Source organism: Macrobrachium rosenbergii, chromosome 5 (genome assembly GCF_040412425.1).
Source record: "Macrobrachium rosenbergii isolate ZJJX-2024 chromosome 5, ASM4041242v1, whole genome shotgun sequence".
NCBI classification, from domain to species: Eukaryota; Metazoa; Arthropoda; class Malacostraca; order Decapoda; family Palaemonidae; genus Macrobrachium; species Macrobrachium rosenbergii.
In genome coordinates this window covers 66,704,755-66,720,978 of record NC_089745.1, presented here as the reverse complement: position 1 = coordinate 66,720,978, position 16,224 = coordinate 66,704,755, and the positions used below count along the sequence as shown (strand labels likewise).

Sequence of the window (16,224 nt, the reverse complement as noted above, 5' to 3'; positions counted from 1 at the left end):
ATAAATCACGATAACTGCCAAAATTTCAACCTTCGGTCAAATTTAACTCAACCGAAATGGTAAAAAAATGCAATTGTAAGCTAAAACTCTTACACTCTAGTAATATTCAATCGTTTAACTTCATTTTGCAATAAATTGGAAGTCTCCAGCACAATATTTCGATTTATGCTGAATTTAAAAAAAACATTTTCCTTATGTCTGCGCGGTAACTCGGCCGAACATCTCAGAAATTCTTTCGTCTCGTTGTCGTAATATTTGCACCGCTCTAAATTAGTCGTTACATAAAGTTTTATGTATGAAAATGTGTGCAATTTCATGTACAATACAACAAAAAATAACTCATGGTTGTAGCCTTTATCAGTTTTGAAATATTTCCATATAAATCATGATAAATAGAAAAAATTCGACTTTCGGTCAACTTTAACTCGACCGAAATGGTCGAAAACTGCAGTTGTATGCTAAAACACTTACAGTCTAGTAATATTCAATCAATTAGCTTCATTTTTCAACAAACGGGAAGTCTCTAGCACAATATTTCGATTTATGGTGAATTTTTGAAAAAAACATTTTTTTACATCCGCGCATTACGAATTCATGCATCATTTTGTGATAATATTTTCTCTGTGTTGCTTTGATCATTTTAAAATTTGTTATATACCAAAATCATGCAATTTAGTGTACAATACAACTGAAAAAAATTAACTCATTAGCTTTAACCATTTTGCTTACAGCGCGATTTGTATACAATTATATACAAGTTTTTTTTTTTTGCTGTCATATATTCCAATATTTATATATGATAATGATATTTTTTTTCATTTCTGATGGTTGCATACTGAACTTCAGGCAATGACAAAAAAAAATGAGCCAAAAATGAACTCTTAATCTTAAAAACTAAGCGTGCTGTGATTTTTTGAAAAAAACTTTTTTTCCGCTTCGTCGCTAACTCACCGAACGCCGCCGGCATACGGGAGACATTTTTGTGAATAGGGCTTCGGCGTTAAAGGGTTAATAAAGTTTATCTGTCTCCTCTCACAGTGGCACATGGACCATTCAGGGTATCACAATTTGTATTCATGAAAGAAAACATGGCTAATAATTCTACTAGAGAAGGCATCTATACAGACTGGCATGCTCACTTCCTTTTGTAGAGAAGCCTGTAATTGTATATCAATAAAATTATATTAACTAGAATGACGTACCTATATATACGGATGAACTGACTGGATATGGTTAGTATATATGGATGGTAATACGAAACAGCTGATACCCCTTCTGTCCACTGAATTGGAGGTCTTTCAGATATGCCAGCTGCAGTAACAAACATGCCAAGGTTACCTGGACCAGCAAGCAGAAATTCTTCCTGGAAAACACAGATGGAAAAGAAAAATGTAAAATCCAACTATACTTTCAATTAGCCACTAAGAGGAAACCACTGTAAATATTTCTTCACTTGTTCAGACAAATCATATCAAGCTCGAAATTCCAAAATGCATCACTGGAGAAAGTAGATGATAGTCACATAAAGAGATCCTCTCTCACACTGGTTCATGTTCTATCCACACCTACAGAGCATGGGGGTTCCTGTAGTTCATCAGCAAACCTATTATGATGAGAGGCAACTGAGTTTCAGTTTTAATACCACAGATAATTTACAATTTCATAATATTAGAAATGTATCACAGCAGCTTGAGTCAATCTGATGATTAGCAAAGTATTCATCAAACTAGAAAAGTACTTCAAGATATTTTCATTTTCCATTACGACAAACCTCTTATCTAATTAGGCAACTTTGGCAGTAGGCATGCTAAGCTCCTCATGCTCTGATATGGTAAAAAGAACCTAAAGAGAACAGAAACTCCTGGGCAAAGAATCCTACAGACACCCGAAATTCCACAAGGAACTGGGGGTCTAAATTGGACTGGATCCCCATTTGTCTGCTTGAAATAGCAAAGTACTGAAGTTTCATGGCAAGATCTTCATTAGCTCACATGCTGAACTTGCTAATTTTAGCCATTGCCTGTAAACCCAGGTGTAAACTAGATGGGCAGTCAGCTTCAGCCTACCATAGTTCTTGAGCATCTTGAACTATCTTCATGTAAACATTGGAGGAAGCCATATGATCTTTTTCTAAATTGCAGACTCAAGAGACAATATGAGCCATGTTATGTACTAGCATTCTTTCCCTTCTTGTTAGCACAGACCTTCCTACTCTTGAGCTGTAGCCAGAAGCTTTACAAGACTACCAGCTTGAATTGGTATGGCAGTACATTTGTTCATCCCTTATAAGTGGTTTCAAGACCCACCAATTATATGTGAATTTGCATATGACAGTGAGCCCCTATACTATACATTTTTAATATTAATGCACATGTGATACACATGCTACTTTTTTTAAATATACACATCAAGACACCAAGCACACTAAGTCTTTTGCTGTTTATTGCAGTCATGGTAGAAGCTACAAAAAAGTGCAGAAAAGGTCACTGGGGGCTGCTTTATGCAGATGACCTTGAGCTAACAACTGAATCTAAGTAAGTGGTGGGGGAAATGTTTAAAAGATAGAGGAGTAGAATGGAGAGAGGAGAAATGAAAATCATTGTAATAAAAAAAGCTTAATATGACTGGAGAGGAAGCAAAGAAAAAGCACAGTCCAGGAACTGGCCATGTGTTTGCTGTGGGAAAGGTGGGACAGTGGTGAACTTGGTGATGTGTACCAAATGTTAAATATCACAAAATGTGCTAAAGATTACAAAATATACAAGGAGTAAGGAATTCTTTATGTCTAAAATGCATTACAAGAGCAAACGAGGAAGAGGGGAGTTGAGAACCCTGTAGTGATAGATGGGCAGGTCTTAGATGTTGCAGAGGGTTTCTGTTTCCTTGAGGACACACTGGACTATGAAGCAGAAGTTGGGAGAACATTAGAAAAATAAGTACCTGCACCATGGATGAAATGGGAGATAAGTAGATTACCAGTAAAAATAAATGTCCCTTTTCTAGACAGCAAAGGCTGACAATGGGTATGTATGGGCAACAGTACTCTATGTAGCAGAAACATGGGTGCTGAAAAGGAAAATGGATAAGACTTTGAAAAGGTATGACAACAGAATATTCAGTTCTTGGCCAGAGTATGGTAGGCAGATCACATTATTCTGAATGTGAAATAGGTGGAAAGATATGGCATCAAGAGGTTGGATAAAAGGACTGATGTAAAGTCTTGTAAAATTGGTGGAAAGATATGGTATTAAGAGAGTGAATAAGTTGGACATGTCATCAGAGCTGTTGCGGAACAGTTGGTCAGCAAAGCAGTGAATATAGGAATAAAAGGAGGATAAAGACCTATATGAAGGCCTAGGAAATAATGGAAAAAAAGGACTGCTAAAGATCTATATCTTACAAAAGTTCTGGCACAAAGAGCACAGAACAAAAAAGAATGGACAGAAATCTTATCACACTGAACTCCTTAAAAGGGAGAAGCTAACTTAAAAATATTTATGATGATGATGAAGATTAATCACTAACTTAAAACCATACTGCTGTCTATCTAACAGCTCTTGATAATTAGACAAACACAATTTAACAGTAAGAACATAAAAGTGAAAGAAACTGAAGAACCCAGTGCTGTGAATAAAAGTCATAAAGTACTTATAGAGGCATCTAAAACTACTTCCTGTCCATTTACACATAACCAAGCAGAGTTTTGTAGAAAACTTATTAATGAAATTAATGTTATCACAGCAGTATGAAACACTCAATTAATGTTATCACAGCAGCATGACACATTATATAATAAAGATGAGTGACATAACATATTAATGCAGTTGAGGAAAATGGGGTGAAAGGGGACTGGGGAGACATTGTTATTGTGTGTATGATTCACAAGACCACTACAGACATAGAGAGGAAGTGTTCAAATGGAATGACCTGGAAAGGACTGTGGGATTCAGCAACTGAGGGAAGTTCTTAATTTTTAAGGCATGTTTTGGTAATAGTAAAATCCTATTACCAAAACATGTCTTACAAATGAAGAACTTCCCCCAGTTGCTGAAAAGGATGCGGTTGCTGAGTTTGGCCTCCTACCATAACTCACATGAATATCCATTCTGTTGTACCCTACTGGGAATCAAATGAGTGCAGTCATTCCACTTGAACACTTCCTCTCTATGTCTATAGTGGTCTTGTGAATCATCACACAATAACAATGTCTCAGAGAGAGAGAGAGAGAGAGAGAGAGAGAGAGAGAGAGAGAGAGAGAGAGAGAGAGAGAGAGAGAGAGAGAGAGAGAGAGTAGTGACTATACACATATGAAAAGGAAGCTGGCAAAAGTAAGAAGGGGAATAGTGAATACAAAAAAGTGATTAGTATAAGAATAAAAAACTAATTGGATAGAAATAAATGAACAAAATAATATCAGGGGACAATAAAAGCATCAGAAAAAATCACAAAATTGGAATGCATATTAGGTAAGTCCCGGACTTAACTAATTATGTACAGTATTAGCTTTCTGTGTGTATGAAAATACTTTATACATAAAATACCACTCCAGAAACACACTGAATTTGGTTGTTAGTAATATTTATACAGGTTTGCTTATTAGTGCCTTTTACTAAGTCTGGGTATCACATAAATTTACCAAGCGTGAATTAAGCTGACCACTGGGGAAGGGGAAGTCGTTTACCCTGGGTAACAGTTAAAAGGTTAATATAGTATTAAATAAACTTTTCTTAAGGTAACATACCAGCAAAGTGAAAAACTTGAACAGACTACAAAGTAATGTACCGTATAAGGTGTACACTGCCATCCGTGTTCCATCACAAATTTCGTAGGCCATCAATGTCTCAGTCTGTGCAAATGGATGGGGCTAGTGCTGGTGAAGCACTTTAAATTTTGATAGTATTTATAGAATGAATTTCTGAAAACTCATAAAAATTCAAATGTATTACAAAATTTCCACTTTGATTATATTTTGTTATTGTACAATTTACCAGTAAACCCTTTTAACACCCTACATTTTTACTCTGGTCAGTTAATAATGTTCCCTACAAGTTTGGATCGTTTGAGAAGAGAGAAAATACCAAAAATATTCATATAAAACATTGACGTTACTACTCATCCATCAACTTGCCTTCTGTAATCTGCTGATATGAGAATGAATCTCTGTGACTACTACATATGTCTTTGTTTTTTATGATACTTTTGTTTACATACTATCTTGACTAAGAATAATTCATAAACTTCATTCAAAAGGCATTTACAGGGTTCTGATTACTCTCTAGCAAGACAACCTTTTTATGAGGTTAAGATAAGTGGATGAATAATGGAACCTTCAGCCTCTAGAATGAAAGTTAAATTTCTGAGAATTATTTCAAAACAAAAATATTCTTCAAATCTGGGAAATATAATTCCACTCTTTGCAAAATATACTATTCACTGTTCAAGGCTAACAAAACTATGAGATGTAATAAAATTATTTTGTGATAATGCTTCCCAGGAAATTAACAAAAATGGGAAATCATTCATAGATCTCCATACTCTAACTCTAGATAAAAAAAAATTAAACAAAGATGGCAGTCCAATAATGAAACCATTATCCAAAATAAAACAAAGATTGGTTACTTACTAGATTCCTGCCAAAAGAAAAAGAAGTCAGTTCCCTACAATGTACAAATACACAACAAAACAGAGAAACACTAAGCCAGGATAAAAATAAAGAGCAAAAGTTGTAGTGTTAAAATATATGAAACTACTTATTTTTTTATTTTACCATTTGTATAGTATAGTTTTTCTATGTCTCTTTGTTAATTTTATTTTTATTGCATGTCTCCTGTCAATATTCCCAAACTTAATGGTCTTTTCTCCTCAGGCAAGCTTGTGGAAATGGTCTGCTGCTTGTGAAGATATACTTTGACTGAACCTTGGTGGCTTGGAAGTCTTATAAATGACCATGGTGTAGATGGTATTAAGGAACAATGGAAAAGGATCCTATTTTTGCAAAGGAGGTCCAAGCACAATAAAGATATAATTCATATAATGCATTGAACATTGGTAATTGGTTTTTGAGACAATTCCTGGTATTGTTTGTTGAACCTTTATAATGTAAAGCTGAAATGAGTTGACATATTTCTTTACAAAAGAAAGAAGACTTTTATCTCATCTCAATCGTATATTGAGTTCTGTATACATGTGTGGTGGGTTCTTGTGCTAAAGCTCAATTAAGTAAATATTCAAGTGATTTGTTTGACTCTTATGGATTGGAGATTTGTTTGTTTGCTGTGGGTGTAATAGTAATTGTATTTATTGTATTGTGTATATTTGGTGTAAAGAAAAAAGTATTTATGTATATTGAGTACACATTCGCTACCGGGGTCTAAGCGATGTCAGGCAGGGCAGCCGATCGAGGCTACGGCCTACCCCACCGCCAAATCAAAGTCCTTCAAAAGAAGGCATCGTGCTTACCCCATATAATAATGGGAAAAATGCACGTTAAAGACGAAGAAGAAGAAGATGATCACCAAACTAACTATAAGTTTGTGTCTTCTGGATTGATTGTAGGTTAGTTTGCAATTAGGTAGGGTTTGAACTTGAAAAATATTGTCCACAGGACTTAAGAAGTACCTTTTGAGTTGATTGTAGATTATTTGCAAGTAAAACAATTAGTAAATAAAATTAGGTTAAGTAGCAGTTGTATGATTTTATTAACTTCCCCTCAAGATTGTTTAACATATCACTGTTCTTGCACTATACCTCCTAACAAATTCAACACGGGTTCCTAAGAAAAGTAGAAATCTTGACAAAGTGAGAAAAATTTAGCATGAGAGCAAATAGGCCTAAAAGCTGGTAGAACACAAGGATGATCATGGAGAACACTGCTGAGATCTGATGCTAAAGAGTCATACAAGAGAATGTATGTACTGTATATGCAAGAGGCCTAGGATATCAACCAGACATAACACAGTAATGGTGTGAGTTGGATGAGTTCTACATGGAATAAAGCATCTTATGATTGGAGTTGTAAGAACTAATGAAAGTTGCAAATAACACACAGTAATCCTAAATGGCTCTAAAAGTCTGGGAATCTTTAGAGAATATTAATCTGCTGGAAGACAAAAAAATTTTTCAGCTTACTACCGAACACCTACGGGACCCAAATACCTTTGCTAACCTACCTAACTCATCTGATGATTTTTCCTTCCAAAAGAAGTGGATTGATATGTCTGAATGATTCATGAAATTTAGGTTATAAACCAATGCACTGGTGCACTTTAAACTATTCACTGCTTAAAGTGAAAAGGGAGCGGGGGTGGTTGGAGAGCAAAAGATTAAAAAAATTATAATAGGAAGTAATAGTTAAAAGAAGCTGGAAAGCAAGATGGAAAAATTAAATGGGAAAAGTTGTAAAGTTAAAGGGTAAAATGTGGGTACAGCTAAGGGCCAAAAAGGATGCTGCAAATCTTTTAGTAATGCCTCATGTGTACCTTATAAGGTGCAGTGGCAGCACTATCCCTTTATGGGACTAAAATGATTTTCTACAAAACAATTTATGCAATATTATAAGACATAAATTTCTCAAAATACCACATTTTTAAAGTAATGTGTATTTTTCCTAACCTACAAACCTGAAGTTCTTTTGCATAGGGATTTAGCTTGTGAATGCAAGTTGGAATGGCCATTTAACTTTAGGACAAGGTCATTAACTATCGCCAAGTAGGGGGAAGCCCCGTCCACTTGTTGGTATGCACTCCACTTTGCCTTCCGGCCCAGGTGACAGATTGAGGGGTAGGAGAGCTGGGCCATTAATGTACAGAACTTCAGGTCTGTATCAGGAAAAATACAAACTATTACCTTAAAAATTTGCTATTTGTTCCTACACAAATACAAACCTTTGTTCTTCACAAAGGAGACTTACCCATTGGTGGGAGGAATCCGGGTATTCTCTGACCTAACTGGTTGGTTTGACCCACCTGGGATGTACCTTCCTCGTCTGGAGGAGCAGAGGAAGATATCCCACATCTCTAGCTCACTGAACTTGAGATGATACAGCATCTAGACTTCTGGGCATAAAGTAATCAGTTTGCTTTTATTACCTGATGAAGGCTGAAAGAACCCAATGTGTCAGAGACAATAACACTGCTATTATAATGAACGGGTTAGTTTTACTGCCTGTCCCCCTCTCCCCTTGTCTAGAGAGTGAAATTGCGCCCAATCAAACTTAAAACAAAAACAGACGAACATGAGCCCTGTCAAGTAACTGACCTGCAAACCACGTCTGTCCAGCATGTACCAGCTTTGTAACCTGACTCTATGCCCTAAGCAAGATGCAGGAGAAGAGAAAAGAGAGGAGACCAGTCACTTACACTCTCTCGCTCAACCTGTTACCTTAAACGAGACGCAACCTTTTGGGAGCTGGATGAACTACACAACTTGTTGGGGAGCCACCATAGGACCCAAGCAGAAAGTGTCCAAGGACTTGTGGGCAATGTCCTGAAGATAAACAAGGTGAATGTGGTCTGATAAGACCACAACCTTGCCCACAAGGCCTGTTGAACTGACAGGTTCTTCTGGAATGCTAAAGTTGGGATGATGCCTGTGACTTCGTGAGCTCTTGCCTGGACTGTACCTCCGTCTTCCTTGCTAGACAAGGCATGAGCCCGCTTGATTATCTCACATAGCCAGAAAGAGATAGTGTTCTGGGACACCTTTTTCTTGGGCGAGCCTGTACTAACAGAGGCATTGACACTCAGCCCTGAGATGTTGAGTTCTCTTTAGATAGTACGGCAGCACCCTAACAGGACACAGTAGCATCCCCTCTAGATCCCAGGAGGGGGTCGAAAAGGACTTGAACCTGGTGTCAGGAACCAATGGATTCTTAGTCTTTGCTACAAACTCAGGGACAAACTCGAGCAATACAGATCCCCAATCCCTCAAGTGTTCATCAAGAAAAGAGAGGCCATGAAACTCACCTACTCTCTTCATTAAAGCCAGGACAAGAAAGAAAACAGTCTTTCAGTCAGATCCCTATTTGACGACTCTAAAAGGCTCATACAGGCAGTGAGTTAGAATCCTAAGGATGAGAGTCATGTCCTAATCAGGGGTCTGTGTTCCCTGGGGGTACAAGACTGTTTGAAGCTTCTCTGGAGCATGGAGATCTCCTACGAGGAAGAGAGATCTATTCCTTTCAGTTAAAGAACTTAACCAAGAGCAGACCTGGAGACCTTGATGTCCAAGACAGAGAGGTCCTTCTCTCAGCAAAGAAAGACATGAAGTCTGCTCCCTGCTCAAGAGTTGCTCTGATTGGATAAACATTCTGTCGATCATACCAACTACAAAAGGCAGCCCATTTCCCCTGGTATACAGCTGCTGAGGATTTCTGAAGACATCCAGATACTTGAAAAGCTCTCGTCAGAGACGCTGAATAGTTTCCAGATGTGAAGTGCCAATGCTTCCACGGTCTGGTGATACCTCTCAACATGAGGCTGGCACAGAAGGTTGTGCCATGTAGGAATCTCTCTCAAAACCTCCTATAATAGAGCTAGCAGGTCTAGATGCCACTTGGCATGTGGCCATTTGGGGGCCACCAGAATCAACCTGAAATTCAGGGTGATCAATGGCTTGTTAACTATCCAACGAATCAAGCAAAATCAGTGCTGAAAAGGATCCTCCATCACAGCCCACGAGTTTGGCACTAAAGAACAGAATACTGGGAGTTTCCTGCTGCACTGGGTGGCAAACAGGTCTATGCTTGGAGTTCCCAGGTCAATGCTTGGAGTTCCCCATTGCTTGAAAAGGCTCTGTGTTCTGTGCTATGCTGGGGAGTGGGAACAATTCCGTCTCTATCACCAGACTCTGGCAACTGAATTTGTCTGCCACTACATTCAGAGTACAGGCAGTCCCCGGTTAACAGCGGGCTCGGTTAATGATGATCCAGTTTTATGGGGCTTGTCTAGCGACAAAAATCGCCGATTTCTGCTTATCGGCGCCGATAATTGGGCATCAGCGCCAATACATACCTAACAGAGGCGCCGATAACCAAAAATTGGCACTTTTTGGCGCCAATAAGCCCGGAAATCTCCGAGAAAGCGCTGGAAATCGCTGATTTTCAGTTAGCGGCGACTTTCGGTTATCATCACACCCCCAGAACGGAACCCCCGCCGATAACCGAGGACTGCCTGTACCTGGAATGTACAGTATATCTGGCAGACAGCTCTACCAAATAAGTAACTGTAAGCCACTGCCCACTCATGCACCTGCACTGCCAACCGATGTAACGGGAGGGACACCAATCCCCCTTGCTTGTTAACATATGCCGCTACCATTGTGTTGCTGCTCATCAACACCACAGAGTGCCCCAACACTGAATCCTGAAACTCCTGACGGGCCAGAAAGGTTGCCTTTAATTCCAATACGTTGATGTGGAGGTGCCTGTCATTCTGGTCCAACACACCTCACACCAACTCCTCCAGTTGTGCACCCCACCCATCATTGGATGCATCCAAAAACAGAAGTATCTCTGGAGAAGGAGTGCTAAAGGCACTCCTACTGTGAGGTTCCTGTCGCCTAACCACCATCTTAGATCCTGTCTTACTTCCTCCGAGAGAGGAATTGGAAAAAAAAAGGAGGGTCTCTTGCCAAAGACCAGAACTCCTTCAACCTCCATTGCAGGGAATGGAGGTGGAGCTGCCCATGAGGAACCAGCTTCTCCAAAGAAGACAGATGACTTAGAACAACTGTCACTACCGAGCAGGTTGTTCTTGTTGAGACAGGAACTTCTGCGCTACCTCCTTTTACCCCCTGCTTGGGCATGAGATCTGACTTCTCTAACTCTATCACCACACTAAGGTCATGACAAAATTCAAGGAGACAGTCTCTGTCCTATAGCAACCACGGCAACAAGCTCACCCAGACTAGCCAATCGTCAAGATACCTCAAAAGACGTATCCTATGGAAAGCATGGAGTTGCCCTCTCTGATGGAATCTAACACTGAATGAACATTTTCCATCTTGAACTACATCCTTCGAATGAACCGGTTCAATGTAAAGAAATCGATGACTGGTCTCCAACCACCTGTCACCTTCTCCACCAAGAATAGGTGGCTGCAAAAGCCTGGAGTCCAATCAACCATGACTTCTAATGTGACCTTCCACAGCACTGCATTCACCTCTTCCCAAGGGGTGAGATCCTTCTGAAAGCCAGGAAAGTATATCTGGAACTGGACTGGATTGAAAGTGAGGGTTTGTGGATACTCGAAGGATAGTAGGTATCCTTCCAGGTCTCTGCCCTGTGTCACTATCATGTTGCCCAATGACTCAACACGCAGGGGCCCCCCCAACTACCATTGGCAGCAGGCAGGGAGGAGCGCCACCAATAATGTCCTCCTCACCCCTTCTTTCCCTTGCCTCCCTCCCTAAGATAGACAGGGGTCTGAAAGGGACGCAACTACGTGCCTTTCGTTACTGGGGCAGAAGAATTTTAGGTTCCTCTACAGGGGACAGAGGAAGCCTGGGACTTTCTCTGGCCCGACAAAGAAGGGCAAACCTGACCCAAAGGTTGAGTTGCAGTGCCATGCAAAGACTAAGAAATTTTAAACACTGCCTGGTGGACTAGCCTGTTGCTGTTCTCAACCATAAGCCTTTCCAGCTTACTCCAAGGGAAGAGAGAGGTGGATTCCAGCTCTGATCTATTCTTGAGAACCAAACCCAACTCTAGTCCTATGAAACAAGAGTTAGAACAAAACAGTGTCTCTTCTCTTCAACACCAAGTTTGACTACTGGTTGGCTGTCTGGTGGGCAAGGTAGGTGATACCCCTACCTCCAGACAGCAACAGTCTTTTAAAAGAGGCTTCATCTTCAGGAGTATACCCACCCATCCAGGATGAGATCCAAGCCACAGTAAATGACCAGAGATCAAGGCAAGAAACTGTCTGGAACACCGACACTGCAGTGGACTCAAATGCTGCCACCTCCATCTACGAGAGAGAGAGAGACTCCCTCTGCATGGAGACAGTCGAGTGCTAATTCAGGGCAGAGGAGTCAAGTCTGGATCAACCTGCTCAGTCTCTGAAGGAAGACAGTATTTCCTCTGGTGAGCTAGAGGTGGAAGAAGTAACTTAGTAGACCACCTGGATCGAATGGAATTTTCTTGCCAAGAAACAAGAGAATTCACCTGGTCCAAAACCCTGCTAGCAAGTCTAAACCATGGCAGGCCAAGTGGGGCCTTGGTTTTCTTCCTTGGTCCCCATAAGAACTCGATAGCTGAAGAATGATCTGAAGTACTGACCACAATCTATTTCTCTAAGTAACTGAAGTGTCGTATAATCTTAATGACCTCTATAAAATGTCTGTGCAACTTGGTGTCTAAGTCCTGGGGCAAAGGACCCTCCAGTTCTCCGTCTTCCCGAGTTGCTCCCCCTGCAGGTGAGGGACACTTGCCAGAGTCCCCTGGCAATCTCTCAATTATTTGGGAATACGACATGCCTGGTCTGAGGATGGAACCAGGAACATAAACCTCCAAAGTTGGGCTGGGATGGAATCAAGAACAGTGTTGGTCCTGTACCCCAGGCCTGTCTGGATCCTGGCTCCTGGTAAACCCCAAAGAGGTGGCAGGGACAAATGAGGGATTGTAGGCACTCTTGTCCAGCCTAGCAAAGACTGAAACCTTGACAAGTGAGTGAGGCCATGGGCAGTCGTCAACCCACAGTGACAATGTCCACGTTGGTTGGGGAGAGCAGTCCCACTCAAATGAACTTAGGCAGGGACTGTCCTTTGAGCATGCCCCAGTCTTCTGAGAAGCTGGAGCTTCTACAGGAAGGGCTGACTGAACAGTGGACCTCCACATGCTAAGTCTGTGTGGTCAAGCCAGGTGGGGCGAGTCACAGCACTGGGACCCCTGAGCCACTCTATTTGGAAAGAGGGAGCAGGGTGGAAGAGCATCTGCAGGCTCACATTTCACCATCTCTCACTGGCTGTGCTGGCAGACAGGACCAGGTCCATATACGTCTCAAGTGAGATACTGGACTGGGCATCCTCCCCACCTCACAGGCTCTCTACAGAGAATTCAGTAACGGTCAGAGAGGGGAAAACTGTTCCCTTAGGTGCAGCAACAGTCAGGGGGGAGTTTGGCAAGAGGAAGAGAAGTACATCGAAGAGGACCTTCGGAGTCAATGATGGAGTATTACTATCCAATGACATCAGGGAGACCTTCTTCTCTCTTTTCTTCTTCCCAGTAAACCTCACCCACTGCTTAGATGGCCAGTCATGGCACTCTGAACATGGACTACTCTTCTGGTTACACTCATGCTTCTTGCACGAGGCACTGAGGGTGTGAGGATCCACCTCCACAGAGGAAAGGAACCTATTGCAATGCCTATCCTTCCCTGGGCAGCACCTGAATACTTGTGGTTTCTTTGTACGAAAGGTGGAAGGCTGTAATGATTGAGGGGTTTGGCTCCTTGTCTTTCTTAATCAAGCACTTGGCAAAATCAATCATACAACAGAAACAGTCAGAGAATACTCAAAAAGCATGGAAAGTGAACAGCAAAGTCAGGCAGAGTCTAACAGACGTCCAAACACGATGGCAGCCAAAAGCAAAGTGGAGTGCATACTGACAGGTAGGTGGGGCTTCCCCAACCCGCCAATAGTTAACAACCTTGTCTGAAAGTTAAACGGCCATTCCAGCTTGCATTCGCATGCTAAATCCCTCTGTATGTAAAGAACTTTAGGTTTTTATTTGTACAGAAACACATAGCAATTCCTCCAAAAAGCATGAGTATGCGTTACCTAAGGGCTAAGTCCATCTTCATGTCCCCCAGAATATAAGCAGATTTCAATACCCTTGTTTTATTTTAGGCTTTTGAGAAGCTGCTCTCTAAGCATATTTATAAGTTTTTTAAGATAATAACCTACTATTGGCATTACAGGAAAAGGAAGCTATCTATCTTGTATCTCAGTCCATCAATTAATGATACACTGAGGTACAATGCATCAATAAAATAAAATCATATATGATACACTAATTAATTTAATCAAAAGTACTGCATGCACACTGATAGTTCCAGTGACAGTGCATGACTTAATTTGTAAGGTTAATTTACATGCTTGAGTTTTCAGCATTTTTATGAATTCACTCTAACTACTGGAAATACTTGACATGGAACCTATCCAGCAAGGAGAAGCAATCTTAAGATCATGAATCTCACAAACTGACATTTGACATATATTTAATTAACACTTTCTTACAAAATTTTACAATAACTGACAGAAGTTGAGTGGAGGTCAGTGAACACAACCTACACGGAAAAGAAAAATTATTAAAAAAAATTAGTTTTACCTTTGCTACCCTTTTGACATGTGGATATGTTGAAGTAGGATCATATGGAAACAAATCCTGGGAAGCTCCAGTTTCTACATTAATTACACAATACTCCCCTTGTCCTGCAACACACACAAAGCTTCCATCCATGGCAATGTTTGAAGGTTCTGCAGTAGGAATTTCTTTCAAAAGGGAGACTCTGTCCTCATGAAGGGAGCAAAGCATAATGCATCTTCTCTTCCCAACACACAGCTGTAATTTCAGAAATTCAGAAATTAAGGCTATAAAAATTATCATTATTTTATATGACAATGGAAAAAGCATTATTCCTTACACTTCTCCAATGCCTACCTTTCCTAGGCAAAGTTTATGTTACAGTATTCTCTAATGTTAATCTAAGGGATGAGAGGTAAGAACATAAGAGAAACTGTAAAACAAAGGTTTTACGTGTTCCTGAACTTTAAAACACAAGATAAAACAGTCCGTTTAACAAATAGAACTAGTTATTTGTGGTGTAATCAATCTGCAAAAAATAATTTTAAAGTACCCAACCACCAGCAAAGCAAATAGGAACAGCTAGTATGGCCAGCGGGCAATGACCTCATAAGCACTGTAATTGTGTTGTAAAATAACAGGTTTTGAAGAAGGAAAAACCTATTTTTGGTAGCCTGTTGTGAATCTCCAAAGGAGTTACTTTTAAAGTTCCACCCCGGTTCCATAAGAGAGACCAATAAATATCAAAGAATTCTCCCGTAGTTGGTCTTGGCCAGACCAGTGTTGTCGATAAACACAGTGACAGAATATAAAAATTTTCAAGGCAAGAGGACTCTTTCCCCCTCCTACAGTGATTTCCTGGCCTTCCTTTACCCTTCTCACACAGATGAGACAACAGCGCACAAACTGACTAAGATCCCCATTACTTGCCAGGGCTGTGAAAAAATACTCCTCGTACATTCCCATACTCCTCGTACATTCCCATGCCTTTTTGTCTAGTAAAGTGAGTGGATTTGAGGAGTCACAGCGGGTACCAAAAAAAGGATTTTGACAAAGGAAAAATCTATTTCTGGGGAGAGACCTGTGTCACCCGTTGAAATAACCATTCAGCACTTATTTCTACGTAAATCCATTGCTAAATATACCAGAGAAAAGCTAAATGCCAAGCTGGAGTTACTACCCCCAGTGCAAGCGCCATGAAATGGAGTCGTGTATGTGAAAGGGTGAGATTGTCACAATCACAGGTCTCCGCCCTGTAGACATTCCCGATGTCAAAAGTCCTACCGAGTGAGGTGCCGATACAACACCCGCACCACTCGCAGACCGTCAACACACCAGCGCCACCTACATTCCATGTTAGCACCCACCACCTAGGAATGGTATTTTTATCAAGGGGGGGAAAAGGAAGAAGAGAGGTGGGTCACCGGGTGACACAGGTCTCTCCCCAGAAATAGATTTTTCCTTTGTCAAAATCCTTTTTCTGGGTTTTCCGACCTGTGTCACCCGGTGAAATAACAGAGAAACAAAATACCATCCTGAAAAACTAAAGAACTTGTAATGGAAAGAAATAAAACTATAATTCCACAAGAACTTTAATTATCCAAGTAGCAAAATAGATATTCCAATACATAAACTATAGTAAGGTGGGGGAACTATGTCCCGCAAGACAAGAGAACAAAAAGACATAAAACGTACTTAAAAGTTACAAACAGGTGACAAATACAAAAACTGCAACATGGTCAGGAGACAGGCTGTGAAGTATGCCTGACCCAGAGGTGATAGAAAGGGAATAAGTGAGGCACGTAGGAGGGAGGAAATTGACCGAATATAAAGAAAAGGAGTTAAACAGAGGAAGGAACAATGCTTCCTGCCGCCACTGTGGTGAATTTTAGAGCTTCTAGGGATTTCAAATAGTGGCGTTT

At 40.5% G+C, this 16,224-nt stretch overlaps 1 protein-coding gene and 1 long non-coding RNA gene across 2 annotated transcripts in view; one reads left to right on the top strand and one right to left on the bottom strand.

Moving 5' to 3' along the window:
• LOC136838874 (uncharacterized) overlaps positions 1 to 6,681 on the top strand; it is a 530,691-nt gene extending 524,010 nt beyond the window's left edge. Inside the window, exon 8 of the long non-coding RNA XR_010853148.1 lies at positions 5,867 to 6,681. This is a non-coding gene — a long non-coding RNA (uncharacterized lncRNA). The remainder of the gene's footprint in view (positions 1 to 5,866) is intronic.
• Positions 1 to 16,224, bottom strand: part of LOC136838870 (transforming growth factor-beta receptor-associated protein 1-like) — a 213,997-nt gene that overhangs the window by 102,594 nt on the left and 95,179 nt on the right. Inside the window, exons 5-6 of the mRNA XM_067104535.1 lie at positions 14,327 to 14,560; positions 1,203 to 1,363 (exon numbers count right to left, since the gene is read on the bottom strand). Of these exons, the coding sequence (XP_066960636.1) occupies positions 1,203 to 1,363; positions 14,327 to 14,560 (395 nt within the window). The remainder of the gene's footprint in view (positions 1 to 1,202; positions 1,364 to 14,326; positions 14,561 to 16,224) is intronic.